The sequence below is a fragment of the Lutzomyia longipalpis genome, chromosome 2 (genome assembly GCF_024334085.1).
Source record: "Lutzomyia longipalpis isolate SR_M1_2022 chromosome 2, ASM2433408v1".
Classification (NCBI taxonomy): domain Eukaryota; kingdom Metazoa; phylum Arthropoda; class Insecta; order Diptera; family Psychodidae; genus Lutzomyia; species Lutzomyia longipalpis.
Window position 1 is genome coordinate 6,947,662 of NC_074708.1, and position 21,555 is coordinate 6,969,216.

A 21,555-nucleotide genomic window follows, 5' to 3' on the forward strand; every position below is an offset into this window, starting at 1 on the left:
AATTTTTTTTACAATAAACTTTGTAACTTTTATATCGTCTTCATAATCTTTGTACTAATTTTTCTTTTTCTTTTTTTGCAAAGTACATAAACCTCTTTTACACGGAAATAAGTAGAATTTCATCCTCGTCTTAAATAAGATAAGAATTAAATAATTCTCATAATTCTGTCTGGCTGAGAACATTTGCAAATGTTATCTTATTAAAAGTATTTGTTTATGTTCTATTTATTCTAAAAAAAAATTTAATGTTTTTGTATTGCGTTAGAAAAGCTTTATCATTCACTTTTTGCCCATTCTTCACATTTTATCTTCAATTTATTGCATTGGTTCAGTTCATTCACACAATGTTACTATGCTATTATTACGCCAAAAAATACATAAAATGTTACTAAAAAAAAGGAAAGAAATTTTTAAAAGGACAGTTGTAGGTCTTCTTCTGTCTTAATTACTCCGACCAACTGAACCAACATTATACTAAAAAAAAATCAGATTTTCTCAAACACTTTAACGATTCCAGCAAATTAAATTTTCAAAGTAATTTCCATAAAATGAGTTTATCGCAATAAAGCTCCCGTAAAAATGTTTTTAAGACACGAATAAAGTTAATTTTTATTTCATTTTCGTGAAGAAAAATGTTAATTTGTTGAAATGTTTTATTTTGTAAAAAATTTGCTTGGAATTGATAAGGCAAACGTGATTGTCGTGATAAAATACTTAAGACTTTCAAACTAATCTCTCAAGAAAAAATTCTTATCCTTTTTTATTTAAAGATTTTCACATCCTTTGGGAGCTAAAATAATTTTAAAAAGTCAATCATAACGCGTCCAGTTATTAGAGTTGGTATACCACAACGCGGATGGGTCAGTCTATGCGTTGTAATTTAATTTGTGAGTAGTATTAGTAGGCAAGGTCGATTTTTTGTAAAATTTAGCAATTTGACAGATTAAAATGCTTATATCTTAAGTTCTAATAGACCTACAGAAATTTCTTGACTAGTTCTGGAAAGGTATTGAAATAAGCTATAATCTAACATATATTTCGATACATTTCAAGGTCACCTCCAGAACACAAAATGGCGGATTTTTGTTTCACCAAAACAGTATTTTGCACTTTTTGTCCTCAAGGAATGGTTCTAGAGGTTTCTGATGTTCCAGAAAGTTGTAGAGTTTTGTAAAACCTTCAATTTGATACTAAGATGAGCAAAATCGGTCAAGCCGTTCAAGAGATATGGCTCTTAGAACTTTTCAAATACAAGAATTTTTCAAATGGCCATATCTTCTAAACGGCGTCATAGATTTTCTTCATTTTCGGACTGGTGAAAGATATTGAGTCAGGCTACAACATATCAAAAATTCAAGGAAATCTATGATCGGAATTCGAAGATATTGCCCCTTAAAGTTAGGCAATTTTTGTTTTTGTTTTTAGCGCCTCTTGCGGATGTTTTTGAAACTTGAAATGTTCTAAACAGTTGTAGGGCTTCTCAATACCTTTCATTTGATACCAAGATGGTCAAAATCGGTCAAGCCGTTCTCGAGATATATCGAAAAAACACTTTTTGCTTTAGACCGCCATATTTGCTAAACGGCTTGACCGATTGTCAAGTATGAATTGTTGATGAAAATATCTCACTGAGCTCTACAACATAATAAAATTTCAGACCTCTAGCTATAAGGGAAGTGGTTGACGGTATTTCAAAATGGCGGACGGCGGCCATCTTGGATTTTGAAAATGCGAAAAAATGAAATTTTACACCCACATTTCTATAGAAAATTTCAAACCGGAAGTCTCTATCTGTTACTGTTCTCGAGTTATAAGGCAAAGTTTGGACCACCGGAAGGCCGGCCGGAAGGCCGGCCGGCAGGCCGGCCGGATCAAAAATTTTCCACCACCATTTTCGTAATGTGGGATGTCTAAAACGTGCTCATACCAAGTTTGAGCCCGATCTGAGGTGGTCGGTTTTTCAGACGATTACAATACTTGGTATGCCACGATTGTGGTATACCAACTAATAATCTCACAAAAATTAATACATTTTCGGCATATTTTTTATTCGTCTATAAAACAAATTAATTAATTATATTAACATTTCTACAAAATAAGCTGTGTCCTTTAGGCATCCGCTCCTCGCTTAAGGACTTCCCTTTCTAAGTCAGTTCCTTCGTACATTGCATGCTCCTGCATCCCACGCTGTAGTAAAGCGTATTCGTGTCTAGTCTTTGACCAATTGTACCTATAAATTGCAACATGATCTTTAGCATAAAACAACAACAACATCTCTCATCAATTGATCAACAGCAACTCACCGGCAGTGAGACCAATAGCTGAGAGTTGTGAGGCAGAATGTAGCCATGCCCACGTGCGAGGACAACCTCGTGCGTGATGTTAGGAGAAATGTAGCAAATCCACCTGCTATTCCTCCACTAATCCCATACAGGAAGCTTGAGCGGAAGCAGGGAATCTGTGAGACGTCCCTGCCAAAAATAACCAGCGACTGTGGAGAGAGAAATTCAGTCAATTCGTGGGAAATTCTGTAATTTTTAATATTGAATTTTTACCCTCGTTGATGGAGTATCATCCTCCTCTTTGTCCTCCATCATATCTCCCCCAATGTATCTTCCTTGGTCAGGAGATGTCACCTCAAATGAAACTTCCTTCTGGCCAGGAGGATCAGATAAACAGAGCACTGAAAATTCTCTCTCACTCTCGCTCTCTCTTCGCTCTTCAAGTTGTCAAAATCATTCAATAAAAATTTCCCATTCATCAAAACTCGTACGGCGTAGTACCCAAGGGGCGTTTAATTGAATGAAAAATATTCCGTTGTACATGTTTATTCGGAATATTTCTGAATGAAAAATTAAATTATAATTTTATTCTTCTCGATTTTAATTTGTACGGTTGTTTGCTTCTAGCAGAATCTTAATAGCCGAATAAATAATATTTTTACTGGAGCAACGATAAAACCGTTAAAACATCTACAATGAATAACAGCAGTGGCATAGTCAGGGGGGAGTTTTGGGGGTCAAAATCCCCTCCTCGAGCCAAATTAACTTGAGAGCAGATTGACCAAAAAATTCAAATTTGCAAAATATCTCATCAAGGCTACTTAACACTTGGAGGACTTTACTGGTAATCGCTGCCAATTTGGCTTTTTTAAACGGCCATAAATTAAAATCTATTCAACTTATCTTGATAAATTCTACATCTATGTCTAGGCGGATTCAAATACTAAGGGATGGTCACGTTATTTTGGAAACTCTATCTAGCTAAAATACCTTTTTACTGTGTGCTCAATGACGTCACCCTACCACGTGACACATCATTTTGTATACATTTTGACAACTAGCGCCACGATTGCTAATATTCGGTATTAAGGGTATTAAGATTTAACACTGAAAAAAAAACAGTTTTTTGATTGATTTTGTTCGCCCGAGTTTCCAAAATAACGTGACCATCCCTTAGAAGTTCCACAAAAGAAAATCTATAAAAAGGTTTTCTTTTTAACCTGCTGGCCGCCAAGACCTTGGAGCTTCCTTAGAGCGCCAAGGTGGGGTCGTTGAACGACCCCAAGAAGGAAGTCGATTTTCTCATAAACTATAAAACCGGGAAGTGTCGGGTCACTACCTTTAGACTCCTTATATAGTCCTCTTGCCCCTTGCATCACAAATTCGCCACCCGGAAACACGCAGAAGAAGATATTAGGGAAAAACATTTTTCACTCCTTTTTCACACTTTCTTCGTGAGAAATTTGCCACGAAGTTGACCGCAACTGCTATTTTTTTCACTCTTCCCCATCATTCCCCTCACTTCCCGCACCGTGATAAATGGCAATATTTCTCGAATATTCTTTATTGTATTGCACATTTATATGCTTCTAATTATGTTTTATGTTGTTTATATTACTTATTCGCGATAATTCTGACACTGAGAAGGTAAAGTGAGAAAGTAAACACAACCCTTCAACCCCCTTCAACCATATGATTTATGATGTGACTAACTTCATTCTAAGAAATTTTCCGCAGCATGGCCGTTACATCAATTTTTGAATTCCCTTCTTCTACGTTTTCCTTAATAACTTTTCTTGTGGTGGACGGATTGAGCTGAAATTTTTACACAACCTCCTCAGATAACCAAAGAACTTATTTCCAAAAGATGGGAATGGTATCTTTTATATTTATTAAGTTATAGCACGAAATATAGGGCTGGGGTCGTTCAACGACCCCGCTTGGCGGCCTAGAGGTTAATAGAAAATTAGGCCCAAAGTTTGAGGTTAGAATTCCGTGTCTTCCAAGTGTTAACATCATCTTCTTTACCCAAAAAAACAAATTAGACATGTGTGGAATGATGCTTTGTGCGTAAAATTTTCAATCCCAAACTTAACTTAAAATAATTTCCCCCAAAATTTCATTCTGGCTACGCCCCTGAATAACAGGATAATAAAGGATTAAAAAAATTAAAAGGACTCAAAGTATTCTTTATTTTAAATAGAAAATAAGCAAATATTGCAATTAATTTCCAATAATGAGAATTATTCGAAATATTCAAAAGATTCCTCAAAAAAGGCAATCATGTTCAAATATTCACCAGTTGAACACCCCTTGGTAGTACAGTGGGACCCCAGTACAGACCACTCGGTTGAACTACTCTCGCGCATTAAAAATAATGAGTGTGAAGAGTACATCCGAGTGGTGTTGTACTGGGTCCCACTGTAGTATCTCAGCTGATTATGCAAATCAAAACATTGTGCTGCTGAAACCACTTTCTAAAAAGGTACGTTTTAAAGTCCTTCTCAAAGAGAAAGGCCGCGCAATTTCTATTGTACTATATTTATCAATAATATCTACTCCTCATAAGACTCTATTGTTGATCTTTTACATAATATTTTAATAATTTTGTGACGTTGTGGAGGTTAAAAAGTAATTTCCGTCAGTGTCCAAAGGTTAATCAATCTCTCGTACAACAACGAATTTCTCCCCTCTGGCTCCATTTCGGCATTGATGTGCTCTGACCACAAGAAGCATATTACATAATTGATTTGCTTTTATTTACTCTCTCACATTCCAGGGAATTGAAAGTGGGTCACATACTCTGCTGGAGAAATGTCTAGTCATACGAGCCCGGCGAAATATTTCCTCTCCGGAGGATTCGGGGGAGTCTGCACGGTTATCGTGGGGCATCCACTGGATACGATCAAGGTAAAAGTGATTCTCTTTGAGTATTTTGTTGGGAGAGAAATGTTTGGCTAATTTGTATTTTTCCATTTGGTGCATCAGGTGCGCCTACAGACGATGCCACTGCCAGAAGCCGGCCAGTCACCACTCTATGCGGGAACGTGGGACTGTGCCAAGAAGACAATCCAGCGTGAGGGCTTCCGAGGCCTCTACAAGGGCATGTCGGCACCAATAAGTGGTGTTGCACCAATATTTGCCATGAGTTTCTTTGGATTTGGCCTGGGAAAGCGCCTGCAGCAGCGCACGGCGGATGAGAAGCTAACAAATGGCCAACTTTTTCTTGCCGGTGCCTTCTCCGGGGTATTCACGACGAGTATAATGGCCCCCGGGGAGCGTATCAAGTGCCTCTTGCAAATTCAGCAGGGTGGCAATCAACCACAGAAGTACAATGGGATGGTTGATTGTGCCAAGCAGCTGTACAAGGAGGGTGGAATAAGGAGTATCTACAAGGGATCCTTTGCCACACTCTTGCGTGGTGAGTCTATCATTTATTGTAGTTTTTTTCTTATCTCTGCATTCTCAAGACTTGTGGAATCTCTGAGGATTTAACACCCAGACAGCAAGTCATTGCAACACATTCCTAATCTCTCCTGAACTTTAGACTTTCGTTGCTCACCAAAAGGGGCTCATGAGTAATTTTATTAAATTCTTTAAAAACTTTATTTTGTCCACAAAAAAAAACAATGAGAAAAGTTTAATGATTTAGATATCATTTGACATTGAATTGGAGGTGAAAATTTTCTTTGGATCCACCACAATGTTCTTACTAAATTTCATTCTATTCATACGAAGTCGCTCCTTCTTCATCTTCAACAGTCTTTCGTGTTCACGCGATGATGCCCCAACCATTTGTTTCCCATCCAATCGTTTAAGCATCATTTGATATTCTGTCTCCTTCGGTGAGAGCACCTTGCCTGACACGGCGGTTTTGGTCTCAACAATTGATCTCTTTCGCGGGCATTTGAGTTCCCGTCGGAGGGCATAGTAGACAGTACGATGCTTAACATGATCAGGTCCTCCATCGCATCGTGGTGAGAGTTTATTGTCATACCCATAGGAGTAGGTTGATGCTTCCTGGCACGTGATGCCGCCGTACTTGATGGCTTCTGCTGAGCATTTTTGAACTTTTCCCGGCTTGCGGAATTTATTGGTCACTCCCTGCTTCCAGAATGTCATGTCACACGTACAAATCCAGGGGTTTTCAGTCAAGCGGACAACTTTTGCGGGGAGATTGTCAAAAAAGGTATGCGGGAGCTTGGTCAGGAGATTGTCATTCAGATAGATTTCTCGTAAATTCTTTTGCTGCGTGAAGAGATTCGGTGGCAGAAAGGTGATGCGATTCCGGGAGAGATCAATCATTTGGATGCTTTCTGTCCCGAAGAAGGCATCCATGGAGATCTCTGTGATCCCACAGCGATTGAGGATGACTTCTTCAACCCTTGGCATCCCACTGAAGGCATCAAATTCAATTCGACTGAGATTCCCATGCACTTTGAGCATTGTCAAGCTGGGGAGGCGTCGGAAAATTCCCTGAACGAGAGAACTTGCAGTAGCATTGAGAATTGTGAGGGATTTGAGGAAGGGGAGGTTGTCAAAGACACTTCCAGTTGAGAGATCAATTGGGGTTGCGTGGGAACCCAAGAAGATCTCCCGGCTGGCATTCATAACGCCAAAAGTGCTCTCAAAGATGTACTTGATGGGATTCTCGCGAATGTCCACAGTGTGGATTTCCGGGAAGGGTGGGAAGGTGAGCTCACTGAGCTTCGTGAGGCTGTTGTAGCTCAAATCCAACGTACGGAGGTGTAGCAATCCCGCCAGATCGCGATAGTTCATATTGAGGATTTTATTGTGTGCCAGAGAGAGCGTTAGGAGATTGGGGGTGCCGTAGAAGGCAAATGCCGGGATGATTTTGATGTCATTGTGCTCAAGGGAGAGATGCTGGAGCTTCGTGAGCCCATCAAATACCTCCCAGTGGAGCTCGTCCATTTCACAGTTGTGCATCATGAGGATCTCAAGGGATTCCCAGCCGTAGAATGTGGCAGTGCGTGATCGTTGTTGCTCCATCACGTACACTTCGTATGGCACAATCTCAACTTCCTCCTCAATCTCAAGCGATATGTTGTACTCAACACGCTCACTTTCGGGGACATAGTTGAAATTCTCAGATGGATCTACAGCATCACTACGACGCATGGTCTTCTCATTGCCCTCAAGTTGAATGGACTCAAAGTTGGCGTACAGCAAGCCCGGCAGAGGCTTATCAATGAGCAGAGTTATGTTCTTATCGTGGGAGCCTCGAATTTCGAGTGTGGTCAGTTCCGAGAGTGGCGATAGATCCTCAGTGTAGATGATTACTCTGTGTGTAGCACCCGATGAGAGGAGTGTTAGCGCATGTAGGTCTTGCGGTAGGGAGCCCAGTAGACTCCTCGTATCCATTTCCGCCTGAATTATGCACGTGACGCTCTTCATGTATGGATTTCCCACGGCATGCGCTTCACTCTCCAGAGCCACCTTTTAAAAAATATAATAATGAAGCAGTTTATTTATTTTTTTCTGTTGAGAATAATTAATTTAAATGTTTTTGTTATTAATTTTATGGTTTGTTAGTAAATAAGAGAATATTAAAAAAAATATAATGGGCAAAGATTAAAACGGGTTAAATATTCCCTTGGCAATGGGAAAAATTTCGGAAGTGAAAATCTCATCATTTTCTTCATGTTTATGATTTATGCTTATTACATTGCCTATGTAAATAAAATATTTAAGATATGTTGCGTTGTGTGAACTATAAAACATGTTTTTCGTGTTTTTCTTTCTTAAATATTTTAATGTAAGTTTCCCTGCTAAAACTCTGAAGCATTCCCTCATGAATTTATTGAGAAAATCTAGAAAATTCCAAGAAAATCTTTATGCTAAAAAGAAGTTTATTTTTGGAAACGAATTGGGATTCTAAAGAAAAAAAACATTCAAAGCTCTCACAGTAAAATATAATTTGTGAAAAATCTCCAAAAATTGTTCTAAATTCTTTAACAAATACACGAAAATTAATAGCAAAAAAATAATTCGCATTTGCCGAATTTCCCACAGATAATTTAGTCAAAATTAATTATATTTTCTTTCACGTTCATCTTTAGTGTAAAACTTTATTGTTCCACAGAGCATAAAAGCTTTATAACTAGCCATTTAATGAGAATCTTTTTTGTTAACAAAAATATAGTTCAATGCCGCAAAGATTTTGCAAAGATTCAGCAATGAAAATTCGGGTAACTTAAGAAGGTAGCTCTTACCTCATTTTCAACAATCTCCTGCTCTTCATTCTCATTTTGTACCACTTTGGATGCTCCAAGTATCCAACGGGCAATTGATAAATCCAAAAATGGTTCATATTGACAAACACACTGATTTGGGCATATTATGGCAATGTCCTCCCACTTTTCCGCAACACCTTTCGCCACACAAAACACTAAAACATTAAAAAGTAGCAGAAAAATCCTCCACATTAGCAACATTTTTTTTTGCAAAATTGTTGCACAAAAAAAACTTTCAAACAACTAATTAAAAACTTTTTCTTCTCTCTTTAGAGTGAATTTTTATTGTACAAAACCATTCAGTCGAAAGTACTTGGTGTGAATGAAAAAGTCGTGAGAATGGCGCGTTTTTCTGGTGAGAAAGGAAACTGGGGAATAGATGGAAAGGATGTTGTTATCGTTGTTTTTAGTGTATGTATTTCATACCAACGCCATATCATTTTACAAATTTATAATTGTAAAGTTCTTGTAGGCAATTGTAGGCTTTTTTTGTGTAAAAAATCGGCATTTCTCTACACACTAATCTTATATCTTCTTCTCGCTTTTTTTTTGTTATTTTTCATCGCTCTCCCATTCTTAGCATTCTTATATAGTCTGGGACTTGATATAGATGGATGGAAAGGAACAAAACGTGAATGTCCTCATCGTAATGATAAAATGGGCAATTCTTTTGAAATTCTCTCTTGTTTGTTTCTCCCAATTCTTATATATCGAGGGCTGCATTGTAAAACCGGCTAAGTCGGTGTGAGCTCCGAACCGACTTAGCCGGTTTTACAATGCAGCCCTCGATATTTTCCCATTGAGATGTCTGGGGCGTCGGACAAAAGTGAAGGCTTTTAGTTTTCATCCAAAGTAGAAGATTGACTTCAATCTCCACAAAGTTTTTTTTTCTCTATGCGAAGAAAAAGAGAATTTGCATAATCTCAGATTTTGCTTTGAGATACAAAAAGGATTTTGGGGTCAATCTATTGCTAATTCATACGGAGTGTTCAATAAATTCTATCAAAATGAGCGATGCTCTCGAAGTTTTATAATTTCAAGTTTCGCAAAGATAAATCGCTCACGAAAAATTCACCTGGGTAAGACAATCAATTAATTTATATTCCGCCAGATAGGGGAGCCTGAAAAACTTGTGTTTGAAAATTTAAATCCTGTATGAAATTTATCATTTTGGAATTAATTTTGCATAAACTGCCTGCTTTTTATTCTACTTTAAGTGAAGAGGCATTCTTTGCTAAGAAGATTTATCAGTTCTTTTGCGTGCGAAAAAAATGTTAATTTTCCTCGCGGAATTTGGCAAAATTTTAGCAATCAATAAGGAAACTAAAACTGTCATCAGTTTAGGTGGAATAAATAGTCACAAAAGACACGAAATAAGGTGAAGAGAATCATAAATTAAACATAAATATTGACTTTGTACGTATTTTACAACACACCCACTTTTCGCGCTTTTTATTGTTTTATGTACACAATAAAGTTAATTGATACACTACTGCAGGTCATTTATTTGCAGTATTAAATTCCTAAATTGCCCGCACTGTAATCACTGAGATACGCACTTACATATATTGGGAATCGATTGATTTTCAATTTAAACATCTCAGTTTCAGGAATTCTTAGCAAAAAAAAATCTTTAATTTATAATTTTTTCTACTTCAGACTTTAAACATATAACGAAGTGCTAGAAGTATAATTAATATAGAAGAATACTAAATAGCTTTCAGAAGGAATTCAATAATTGCGGAACAAATAAGCTCGTGAAATTAAATAAGGAAACTCACAAAACAAGTTACAAGAGAAGTTTAGCTTAAATAATTCAAATAATTCATTTAGAAGATTAAAACAAATACTTCGGTAAATCTTACCTCCTTCATCAGGCAAGGGGCAACAATGAAAAATCACAAATATTCATTCACATTCCTCAACTTATTCCCACGAAAACAGCTCAATAAATCGAAACTAAACCAATGAAAAGAAAATTATTGAAGATTTTTTAATTGATTTTCAATAGATGTTCCGGCTAGTGGACTCTACTACCTCACATATGAATTTACAAAGGATAGAATTGGTGCAAAAATGGGTACAGAAGGTGGTGTTGGATTGCTGGGAACAATCTTTGCCGGTGGAATGGCTGGAATTGCCAATTGGGCAATTGGAATGCCGGCTGATGTGCTGAAGAGTCGCCTCCAGACAGGTTTGTCATCAGCTTTCAATATATTTTCATGTGCTCACCAAAAGCCCACCCAAAAATTTATCAATCAAACTTACAAAAAAAAATTATCTCTCTCTTCCCGTGGCAGCACCCGAGGGAACGTACAAGAATGGCATTAGGGACGTGTTTGCTGAACTGATGAAACGCGAAGGCCCCCTTGCTCTCTATAAAGGTGTAACACCTGTAATGCTACGAGCTTTCCCCGCAAATGCGGCCTGTTTCATTGGTTTTGAAGCTTTCATGAAGTTCCTCAACTTTGTGGCGCCCAATTTATAGTGTGGAACGTCTCCACCTTTCATCCATATTCTGCATGAACTGAGAGAGTCAAGGTAGGTTTTAGGTGCAAAAAAAATTCTTTTTTTATTTTAAAAAGTGAAGAAAATGCGATTTTTTTCTATAAATTCTTTTTTATTGTATTATCTCGTTATCAATTTAGTGGAGGAATAAAAAATATTTCAGTTTTTGTACAGACTTGACCATTTTTTCTTATACTCTCTAAACTCTACAAAGTTTACTCATTCCTAATGAAAAAAATGTTTTGGATCAGTAATGCGCTATGGTGCATCCGTTAAAATATTTTTCAATACATACTTTAAATAAAATGAAATTGAGTATTATTTTCCATAGAAAAACGTACAAAAACAATCTTTATTTTCTATATTTAACATAAAAGCTATATTTTATTTTATTTTATTTTATTATCATCTAAAGCTTTGACAAAATGGAGCATATTTACAACAATGACTAAATCTGTGAGAATGATTGATTTTTTTTAAATTTTTTAAATTTTTTTTTAATGATTTAACTTTTAGTTTAAAACCTATTTTCAGTTTTGGAAGACATTTTTTCTAGGAATTTGTCTCACATTCAAAAGTGAGCAAAATTGATTTATCAAAATCCGTTTAACGGTTTTACAGAGACTTTTAAAATAACATTCAAAGAATACAATCGATTTTGATTAATTTTAAAGACATTTACAATTTATTTAGACTTACAAATTCAAGTCTATAACGAGCTTAAAGCTTTTTCAGGATTCAATCTAAACAGAAACTCTTCATGACTTAAAAATCGTATTTAAAATTTGACAAATATTGGCTTAATTTGATTTACTAAAACTTAACAATAATTTATGTTAAATTCTGTCTCAATTTACTTTCCAATAATGTCCTAAAGATCCTAAAAAAGATCCTAAAAAGTTTAAAGTTTTTCCTCAATAAAAGAGGACTGTTAAACAATTTAATTCAAAGAGAAAACTAGAGATAAATTGGCCCGAAAATTTTTAAAAGAATTTCAACTTTTTATGCATTTTTTTTAGCTGTAGAAATGAATATTAATTGTGATTTTTAATATAAAAATCCATTTAAAAATTCTCCTCTACAGCAGAATATTTTTACTATTTAATCTAAACTATCATTCTTTTCATGCAAGTTTTTAAAGAGTTCTTCTTGAAATTCTTGATAAAGTGACAGAGAAAATGAGATTATTTTTTCATGCTCTCAACTTTCTCACCACTTTCTACGAGGAATGTTTGTTTTTGTTTTTCTTATAAAGGAGATATAAAATTTAAATAATTTATACATATAAAAGGTGTTTCAAACCATATTTCCCCGTATTAATGAAGGTTCATGCAGCAATTAAAAACTAATTAATTTCCCACACTTCCCATATTTTCAACATTATATGTATATGCCACTATAGGTGTCAATGAGCCAAAATATCTACAAATTAACATAACAGAATGAAAAAAAAGTTTCTTATTTTTAGTCCAAAAATTGCGGTGTGATAAATCAAAAGAATGCTTCACTATGTTCTTCATTAATTAATACTGTCCCATAAGAATGTCTTGTGTAGCACGTAGGCGCGCGAGGGTTTGTTATCTCACAATGCTCAATGTGAAATTGCTGTTTTGATGGCAAAGCGGTTTTGGGGAGTTCTTTCTCTCTTCCTGAGGTATCGTAATGGTGCAGTCTTCACTGGCATTGCTGCAATTGGTCTGTGTCGGGGAGGTAAAAGTAGATTAGTTTTTGTTAGATGAAGAATGAAAAAAAAAATTCAAGAAAACGTGTTTTCCATTGTCTTGGATGGATGGCGTACGTGCAAATAGTCAAACATACCCCGTGTCCACTGTCACGTTCATCATGGAGAAGTTCTAGTTCATCGGTGTCCGAGAGGGGAATCTCATTCTCGAGGTCAAACACAGAGGTGGGCACGACATCATTCGTTGAGGGCATTGTCAGCTCATGGCAGTCACTGGGGTGGCGTTTCTCTTCGCATGGCGCATACACCTTTGTACTTCGGAAGTCGTATGTGCGCTGCAGCGAAATCTTTCGCGTTGGAGACGTTAGGCTGCCGGACATACCCACGGAGGCTTTTGTCACGGCAAAGAGAAGTAGTAGCACACCACCAATGGCACTTCCGTAGAAGAGGAGATTATCGAGCACAGGAAGAACATTCAGGTAGAGATGGAAGCGATTCTTCAGCGCTGGCGGGAGTTCGTGGAAGGTAATGTCGAACCACAGCATGGGGATTGTGAGGTGCGAGAATTGCTCAACGTGTGACATACTACTAACATCCTTCATGGCTAAATTAATCTGGAAGCGCATCGAACAGCGCAAGGGGAGACCCGATGTCTGCAAGCACAAAGCAATCACAGAAAAATCCATTAATCATGCTTAAGAGTTTTTTATGTTTATTTTTTTGTTGGAAATTCTTTGAATGAAAATTATTAAAGAAAAATAAACGCTCAAGAATCTCTTGAATATAATCTATTAAATCTAAACGGTTTTTATTCTGCCCTTGTGGGAAGCTTTTCTGCATGCAAAGCTTTCAGAAGAAAGAATGTGTGTTCGATTATTGTTTCACTTACCGGCTGTATGATGAAAAAGCTCTCATGTTCCGTCCGATTGGGTTTAAGGCCAACAATGTTTGTCGATAAATTGGGATCTGCATCCAAGAAGTGCGGATAACTGAGTGCAATTGGGAAGCCGTAGTAGCAGTCTGTTACATCAATGAGGCCAACTGGAAGGCATTTGCCTAGAGCACAGCAGAAAAAAGATGGTCAGTGTCAAGGTCTTTATTTTGTTTTTGAAGAAATTTTCTCACCTTGGCGACAGTAGCATTTATTCTTCTCCTCTATGGCACCATTGTCCAGAGCATTTTCCTCAAATACAAACTTCTGTGCCGTCAAACCAGACACCTCCGTTGGTTCTCCCTGTTGTACCTGATTGTGGAAAATTTTACAATTTTATTTTTTTAATTGAACTCTTGGTCAAACATCCATCATACACTCAAAGAATTTAATTGGCAAACTAATAAAAAAAACCATCCAAACAATAAGACAATTTTCTGCCATTATCGTCTGTTTAGTTCTACAATTTATTTAGCAAGAAAAAAAGCAAGAAATCTACAAATTTTTCGATGACACAACACTCGTAGAACAAGAAAGTAAAAATTTCTTACTCAAATATATTCCCAAAATAATTTTGCGGTTGAAACTACTAATTCTGCGATCATTGACACGGTGTTATTTTATTAAGAAAAAAAAACTTGGACACTTAATGAACGGTGAAAAAAAGAGACGTGTGTGTTTGAATAAAATTTATGAAAATTTATTTTAGCCCCACATGCAAATCCCAATGTTGAAATCGAAAGTTCACAAAAAATTGTGCCTCACATTTTCCAATTTCTTCAGTCCCGTAAGTTTTTTTTTACCTCCTCGCGATTAAATTAAATGGAGACTGACACGAAGATTATACAAGACAGGTAGCTCGCGCGTCGCCCCGAAAAAAATGCACAAAGAAGTAGAGAAAAAAAAGCTCACCATTCTTTTTACGGTGCACATACTCTTGCGGAAGAAGAGGATTGTCTCATTTGGTGCCATGAAACTCTTGAATTTCGTCCCGTCGGATGCTCCTGTGACCCTGCTGCAGTGATCCCCATCCCACTGTGGTAGATTCTGGGATCCTTTGTACGTATCATACAGACCAGACATACTGGGATCAGTCTCACCGCTGAAGATTGTCTCATAATCCCCCTCAAAGTCGTACATCTGTGTTGAAAATTAGAGAGAAAAACATTATTATGTACAAAAATTTACCTTCAAACTTTCTGTTCGTGCCGTAGTGTGTGCCTTCTCTGGCCCAAGTGAAATGCTGGATGTCATTGAATCTGTTACCCACTTTTTAATTAAGTATCAACAATTACCACACACATATATGTATTAGGCAAAGAGAAATGAAATATTTTCTTGGGAAGTTACTTGTGAGGAATGTCACGTGCCAAAGTAATTGGTTCCATCAAGAAAATTCTTTTAAAAGTTTTCAATGTTTTTTTTTGTCTCATTTAAAGGCTTTGTAATAATTAAGTTTCTCACTTGGGTTCTTAATCAATTTTATTAATTCCGAGAGTTTAAAGACAAAAAATATCTATCAACTTTTCTTAAACGGATAGACAGAATTTTAAGTAAAATCGATCTTCTGTGTGCTCAAATGTTTGTCAAAATCGGATCACTTAATTGATTAAGCTAATTTTAGAAATCAATGAGAGTTTGAAAATTATTCAGCACGTTGATTAGCTTAAAAGTTTATCAAAATCAAACCATTTAATTTATCAATTTTGATTAATTCAACTGTCTTAACAAAAAGTTAATTCAAGCTATTGAAAATTGTTTAATTCTCGTACACTGATTTCATGTAGTACTTTGAATTTTATTTAAAGGTCACGGTTCATTGAATTACAAATAAAAGAAGAAGCTCTTTTAAAAAATTGTCAAACTTAAGGCCTTTATTCGTTTTCTTTAAAGAATCCATCTTTAAGGCTATTTTATTTTGAATTTTCTGCACTGTCCGAATATGTCGGAGGAAATAATCCAAATTCCATCAATTTATTTTAAGCAATTGGATCAATATTAAATATTGAATATTAGCAAATTTATTTGAACGTTTTGATGGGAATAAACTGTACGAAGGTCAACTAAATATGTAAAAAGTTGAAGCAATTTATGTCTTCAGGCATTTTCGTCGTTTAACTTCTTTTCATGATTTTATTATTTAATTTAATTTATTCTTGAGTTTTTACGAGTTTTCCAATCAATTGAAGTTCAGGGATATTTTCTGGGTAAAAAAGCTCTCTTCACTACTTAAAAAAAATAATTGAAAGCTACGATATAAATGATGAATTCTTCAGTAAAGAAATCTCAAGTTCATTATGATGAAATAACCAACAAAAAATCAATTATATTTCGCAGACTAATATTGTGAAAGTGGTTTCTCCAGAATAACAAGAATTATGTTCATTTTCCAATGAATCATATTCCTGAAATTCTTATGAATCTCAAGAGTAGGAGGATTCATTTTTTTTTTGGAAGAGAAAGGTAATGAACCCAGAGAAATAACATATTTATGAGAAAAAATACCGCCAATTTCCAGATCTCATGACGTCTTTTCTTCTATTTTTCTGGGATTTATTGCGTCTCAAAACTTGTGTATGGGGTGTGTGGGGAACTATATGGGGGATCTCTTGCACATAAAATACCTTTGTCAATTTTTCAAGACATTATGAAATAACTCGCACCAATATCCGGATAATGCAGAAAAGTTATTTTTATCGTCAATGTCACTTTTGTGCTTTTTGAGGAAAGTATTTTCTTCACAAAATTGCTTAATTTTCCTACTTTTGTGACCCTTTCGTTGTTTTTTAATTGAAATGTTGTTGTTTTTTTTCTTTCTCGGATAAATATCCATTTGATTTTCACATTGATAAAGTAATTTATTGATGGGATATCTTCTTGTTTGTCATTAACTCATTTACTTCAATTAATTGCATAATGTTTACTTAAGTTTTTTTCCTCCTATGTAATTAAGATCAGTGACACGTAAAGCACGTAAATATTTTGTTTATGGATTTTCAACTTCTCAAAGTTTTCCCGGATATTGCTGCAGTCAAGAGGGGAATTTACGTGTGGGAGAAGGGCACAGATAGATTTTTAAAAGAATCTAAGAGTAAGGAAAAGGATTTAATTTAGAAAAGGAACTTACCCGATCGATGAGGCCAACTTTCTCAAATGATATCCAATTGGGTAGGACGTGGTAGCCAAGGGTAGTCAGAGGACTCTCGTAGCCAAACATAAATTCACGTGCAGTCATCCTGACCAAGGGCTGACTATCTGTCTGCCTGATGAGAATATTAATGGGCAGGCGGAAAAAGTAGGACTTTTCAGCAGCAACTTGTGCAATACTCTGCAAAGAAAAATTAAACAATAACGGTTCATAAAATTGAGCAAGAAAAAAATTGCGTAGGCAATTAAGGAAGAGATCATTTTGTGATGATTCTGCGAGTCTTCTAGAGGACATTCCTGTCATTTTTTGCTTGTTTTGCCGCTGCAATACAATGCTTCCTACTTCCCCGTTAATCACATTATTTCCAAGGTGCATTGCTGCCGATTGCGTAGAACTTTTTCTCGCACTCTTGGCAGCAGTGGAGAGAAAAGAAAATAATGCTATATATTTTCGCATTAGGTTTTTCCCCATCGCGTGAAAAATGTCGCAGAATAGTGATTAATATACTTCAGCTGTTTTTTTGTGCGTAGAACGGCATTTAAGTATACATTTCTCGGTCAATGTATTGGGTGACAAAAATAATTGCAGACCTCGATAAATTTCCTCCAGCAGCCACATGGAAGAAAAACTCGTTTCAAATGGTTGCGGCGGCTCTTATTGAAATTGCCGTAAGAAAAGGAAAATTTATCAACCGCACGTTCATCTTCATTGAGACATTTCTGCTGCGCTTCTTATGCTTATTCTTTTGCAGAGAGCATATAAATTTATGCTCAAAGAAGAGATGAGAAGAATTTCTTCCTCATTCTCATGAAGGACGTTTGCTCGTGTATTAGTGGTCAGTAAAATGCAGAGATTAATAAACTGAGACAAATAAACCTTGAGAGTGAAAATGCATAGGGGAGGGTGAGGCAAGTTGAGCAATTTCTATGGAAATTTCAATGTATGCGACATAGATCATGAAATGCATTTTGCACTCATTTATACAGCACATAATGATTAATTAATTAAAATTAGAAGAAATACCAACTAATACATTAAATGCAAGCAAAGAATTTCATTGAAACGCGTGACTATTTTAATCAGCCTATTAAGCAAAATGTTGGATTATAAATAATTTTATGATTCATAAATGAGATAAAATCGTATTTTTTGTAACTTTTACAAGATCTTTTTGTCTGTTTTTGTAGACTTTTTATTGTTTTAGAAAGAAGAATGTTTAAGGTAGAAATTCTTTAACATTTTCATTTTAAAAAAATGGAAAGTTTTATGTTTTTTTATGAAGCATAAAACATAATTTGTACGCTAAAGTATTGAGAAAGACTTTAAAGAATTATATGTTTTTTATTAGTTCTAAAATTATAAAAAAAACATGAATTAGTGAGAAATAAAATTTTATGAGGTGATTAGCACCTCTTTTATGGTAATAAAATTATTCTTAAAAGTTTGCAACAGCTACTTGTTTCTTTTAATTCATGAAAATTAGCCTGGCCGGTTGTTAAATGAATATTTAACAATTAAATGAAAATTAATTGATCTCAATCTACATACAGTCGTGTCTGCGTAGTAGGACCGTCGTCAAAAAAAGTTCTTCGCGGTAAAACGGCTTCAGAATAAGGAAATTTGCCTCCAGTGTGGGATAATTAGTACTATTGGAAAGGCAGGATACTAAAAGCTTAACCATACTTCAGCGTCAAAAGACGCTGTTCGTTGTTTTTTCTCACTTGCTCCTTGTCAAATTGTATCGCGCTGTCACTGTCACACAAGAAAGGCGGTTATATAACATAGAAACCGCGTTTCTTGTTTGACAGTGACAGCGCAATACAATTTGACAAGGAGCAAGTGAGAAAAAACAACGAACAGCGTCTTTTGACGCTGAAGTATGGCCAGGCCTTAATCGTCCCACTCTGGAGGCAAATTTCCTTATTCTGAAGCCGTTTTACCGCGGAGAACTTTTTTTGACGACGGTCCTACTACGCAAACACGACTGTATTACAATTGACCCATAAAAGAATGAATGGAAGATTTTTTGCACATTACAACTCCTTTTCTGTTCTTTTAAAATGATCATCTTCTTCGCATTCTAACTGAATCAAAACGTTCTAGAGACCCATTAGCAGACCATAAAATAACAAAACCTATAAATTAATTATCCTTTCATTGCCTTTTCAAACAAAATGTTTACGAATAAGAAAAATCTCTCAATGGGCGTTGTATCATATCTTGAATATCTTCATTTTGCCATAAAGTATTTTGTGTAACGATAACCGACTTTTCTACCGCCATCGGCACCCATGTCCAGCCACTGTGAGATGATGAGAGGAAAATAAGTGTACCGGTGTGAAAGTAAAGAGCGATTGAAAGAAGAACTTGTTCCGTTTGTACATTGCATAATATGCTGTTGTAGTTCACGAGAGATTATGGCGAAGGAGTCTTTTTTTGATTTGTTGCATGCACGCTATGAACTTTTGGTCTGCTATCACGAAGAGTCTCGCGACTATGGGTGAAAATTTACCACCAACACGTAGAAAAAAATTGTGAAAAACCAATCTTGGTATGAGGAGAACTAATCGAGCAAGTTGTTGCATCTTCGCAGCATAAAATGCAATAAGAATATATTTTTTTGTTGTGCTGTATATAATATTATCTCACCCACCTATTCCGCCGGACAGATGATTGCAACTGGTTTTTGCTTTAGTTTTAAGAGTCTCTTTGCGCGGAAAGATCACATACTCAGCTCGTGCGTTGTTCATGCAAATTCATATTCTTACACATAACATACTATGCAATCATTTAGTAATTATTGACATATCATTTTTTGTATTAAAAGGTATTTTATTAAATGAAATGAAATCGTTTTTTTCCGCACTCTAATCATACAAAGAATGTGTCGACTTTGGGGCGAAACCGCATGCGCGTGTTACATTGTTGGTTAATGCATTAGAATTATGATCATCAAACTTATTGTTCTTAAGCATTGAAGTGTGCTATGTATGTATACTTTTCTGTTTTAAAAAGCTCTGAAAGCTCTTTTAAACGATTGAATCAGATTGAGTAGTTTGATTAGTTTAGTTTGTCACATTGTCTTCCTTATTTAATTTATTTCATAATTCTTGTTTAACCGCGATGCTATTCTTATGATTACATAAACTATGTTCTAACAGTCACGATAGTGAATGGTAATAAATAACTACGCATCATTTTATTATTAAAAAAAATTTGCGAATAGTTTTTAAAGTTTTCCTCCAAAGTTATTTTTTAAATAATTATGAATAATAGTTCAATAGTTCGTTAAATGTTTTCTTGAATTGTTTACAATTCCAAATTCTAAAAACATCCTCAATTGTAGCCTAACACGTAATTATATGCAATTTATTACTGAAGACGCAATAAATTGTTTATAAATTCATTATAAAATGGAGAAGTAATAGATAATATCGAAATAATCAATTGTAAATACTTCATTTACAATAATTATAAAGTAGATGTATTATTATTGGAGGAAAATCACCGATTTAATGTGTTGGAAAAATAGTGTCTGCTATTTTTTTTCTCTCTCTATAAATACCGTAAAAAAGGAGATTAACTAAAAATGATAGTAAAAACTACATAATACTTTACTGTATAATTCAATTAAATCCCCGTATCACCGTTGTGTTGATTATGTAAAAATGTTAACTGATTAATCATACGTGTGTGATGAAAATTAATTCTAGAAGGTTGGAAATCCGGTATTTTCTCTCTAGTTGTCACTTTAATACGGTTGATGTGGGAAAAGTTATGTGAGAAAGAAATTTCTGGAAAAAGAAAATTCATTTCGTGATCTATTGATTGGCATTTCTCCTCCAGAAGTCTGCAGATGGATAGAAATTGTTCAACACTGTGCAACAAAAATTTGTATTTATCTCTAAAATTTTCATTGATAAAGCCTTAAGAGTTAAAAGCTCTAGAATTTTTTATTTTGCATTAAAAAATTAGAACGGGCTGAAAAGTTCTATTAGAATTCTTTTCTTAAGGCTCTAAAAAAAAATTTTTTTTTTTGGAAAAAAGAATCAGAATTAACATAAAAATGTCTTTTTATAGATTTAGGTCAATAATATTTGATTTTATAAATAATTTCGTGACTTATATAATTAAAAAAATTATTTTAAATTATTTTAAAAGAGAGAAAAAAAATTGTAGACGATCAGTGTAATCATCCAGTTGCAGCGAATGGAAAACTTTGGATTCATTTTCATTTGCTCTTTCATCTTCAAAACATAATGCTTCGTATGATTACTTGAAAGCAATGTGTGACAATTTTGTATTATCTAACTTTTCTTCGCAATTTCCCGCGCATTTTTTTTATTTACAAACGTGCACATGAAATGATATTTATTATTATCTCAAAATAGATTGGAAAGTATCTTTATGAATTTATTTTTAGAAATATTTCCTTTATTGCATATTATGGAAAATTCCAGAGATGAAAGAAAATTATTTGTTTTGCATTTTCTTGGTACTTTTTCACACGCAAAATATAATTTAGAATTTTTTTCTGAAATTTTCTTATTTACACAGTCCGGTGGAATTATCTCTCTTTTCTCTGAGTTGCAATTACATGAAGGTCGTGTTTTCCAGCACAACGCCGGTTTTTCTCGCTAAATTCCACGATCATTTTTTTCTCTCAATCATTGATTCAGTTGACTGTCTGATAGTACCGCGATGTAGTTCTCACGACTTGTATGACATATTGGTGGAACAACTATAAGATA

At 35.1% G+C, this 21,555-nt stretch overlaps 5 protein-coding genes across 6 annotated transcripts in view; 2 read left to right on the plus strand and 3 right to left on the minus strand.

The window, feature by feature from the left end:
- The window catches only part of LOC129788976 (dachshund homolog 2), a 1,190,888-nt gene that overhangs the window by 182,884 nt on the left and 986,449 nt on the right, over window positions 1-21,555 (plus strand). The gene's annotated exons all lie outside the window — the stretch shown is intronic.
- On the minus strand, window positions 2,028-2,708 carry LOC129789159 (cytochrome c oxidase assembly protein COX20, mitochondrial). Its single transcript, XM_055825816.1, has 3 exons — window positions 2,556-2,708; window positions 2,304-2,491; window positions 2,028-2,230 (listed from the first exon to the last, which is right to left on the minus strand). Exons 1-3 carry the CDS (start codon window positions 2,595-2,597, stop codon window positions 2,110-2,112), a joined length of 351 nt encoding a protein of 116 aa, XP_055681791.1. The 5' UTR covers window positions 2,598-2,708; the 3' UTR covers window positions 2,028-2,109.
- On the plus strand, window positions 4,656-11,219 carry LOC129789100 (congested-like trachea protein). The gene is made up of 5 exons (XM_055825739.1): window positions 4,656-4,767; window positions 5,062-5,192; window positions 5,271-5,703; window positions 10,548-10,730; window positions 10,837-11,219. Exons 2-5 carry the CDS (start codon window positions 5,097-5,099, stop codon window positions 11,022-11,024), a joined length of 900 nt encoding a protein of 299 aa, XP_055681714.1. The 5' UTR covers window positions 4,656-4,767; window positions 5,062-5,096; the 3' UTR covers window positions 11,025-11,219.
- On the minus strand, window positions 5,724-8,917 carry LOC129788987 (leucine-rich repeat-containing G-protein coupled receptor 6-like). The gene is made up of 2 exons (XM_055825562.1): window positions 8,516-8,917; window positions 5,724-7,739 (listed from the first exon to the last, which is right to left on the minus strand). The coding sequence occupies exons 1-2, from the start codon at window positions 8,735-8,737 to the stop codon at window positions 5,931-5,933; spliced, it is 2,031 nt and encodes a 676-aa protein (XP_055681537.1). The 5' UTR covers window positions 8,738-8,917; the 3' UTR covers window positions 5,724-5,930.
- Window positions 11,305-21,555, minus strand: part of LOC129788998 (scavenger receptor class B member 1) — a 29,244-nt gene continuing 18,993 nt past the window's right edge. For both annotated transcript variants that reach the window (XM_055825583.1, XM_055825582.1), the window contains exons 4-9: window positions 16,784-16,984; window positions 14,569-14,796; window positions 13,851-13,968; window positions 13,615-13,781; window positions 12,863-13,378; window positions 11,305-12,741 (exon numbers count right to left, since the gene is read on the minus strand). In XM_055825583.1, the coding sequence (XP_055681558.1) occupies window positions 12,622-12,741; window positions 12,863-13,378; window positions 13,615-13,781; window positions 13,851-13,968; window positions 14,569-14,796; window positions 16,784-16,984 (1,350 nt within the window). In that variant the 3' untranslated portion in view covers window positions 11,305-12,621. The remainder of the gene's footprint in view (window positions 12,742-12,862; window positions 13,379-13,614; window positions 13,782-13,850; window positions 13,969-14,568; window positions 14,797-16,783; window positions 16,985-21,555) is intronic.

What these genes read in the sequence shown, in the direction of transcription:
- LOC129789159 (XM_055825816.1), bottom strand. Translation starts at nt 2,597, where the DNA reads ATGATGGAGGACAAAGAGGAGGATGATACTCCATCAACGAGG. An exon ending in ATGATACTCCATCAACGAGG is followed by an intron (nt 2,492 to 2,555) that starts GTAAAAATTCAA and finishes CTCTCTCCACAG; the next exon opens with TCGCTGGTTATTTTTGGCAG. An exon ending in AGCTATTGGTCTCACTGCCG is followed by an intron (nt 2,231 to 2,303) that starts GTGAGTTGCTGT and finishes TGCAATTTATAG; the next exon opens with GTACAATTGGTCAAAGACTA.
- LOC129789100 (XM_055825739.1), top strand. Translation starts at nt 5,097, where the DNA reads ATGTCTAGTCATACGAGCCCGGCGAAATATTTCCTCTCCGGAGGATTC. An exon ending in ATCCACTGGATACGATCAAG is followed by an intron (nt 5,193 to 5,270) that starts GTAAAAGTGATT and finishes TTGGTGCATCAG; the next exon opens with GTGCGCCTACAGACGATGCC. An exon ending in CTTTGCCACACTCTTGCGTG is followed by an intron (nt 5,704 to 10,547) that starts GTGAGTCTATCA and finishes GATTTTCAATAG; the next exon opens with ATGTTCCGGCTAGTGGACTC.
- LOC129788987 (XM_055825562.1), bottom strand. Translation starts at nt 8,737, where the DNA reads ATGTTGCTAATGTGGAGGATTTTTCTGCTACTTTTTAATGTTTTAGTG. An exon ending in AGGAGATTGTTGAAAATGAG is followed by an intron (nt 7,740 to 8,515) that starts GTAAGAGCTACC and finishes ATTTTTTAAAAG; the next exon opens with GTGGCTCTGGAGAGTGAAGC.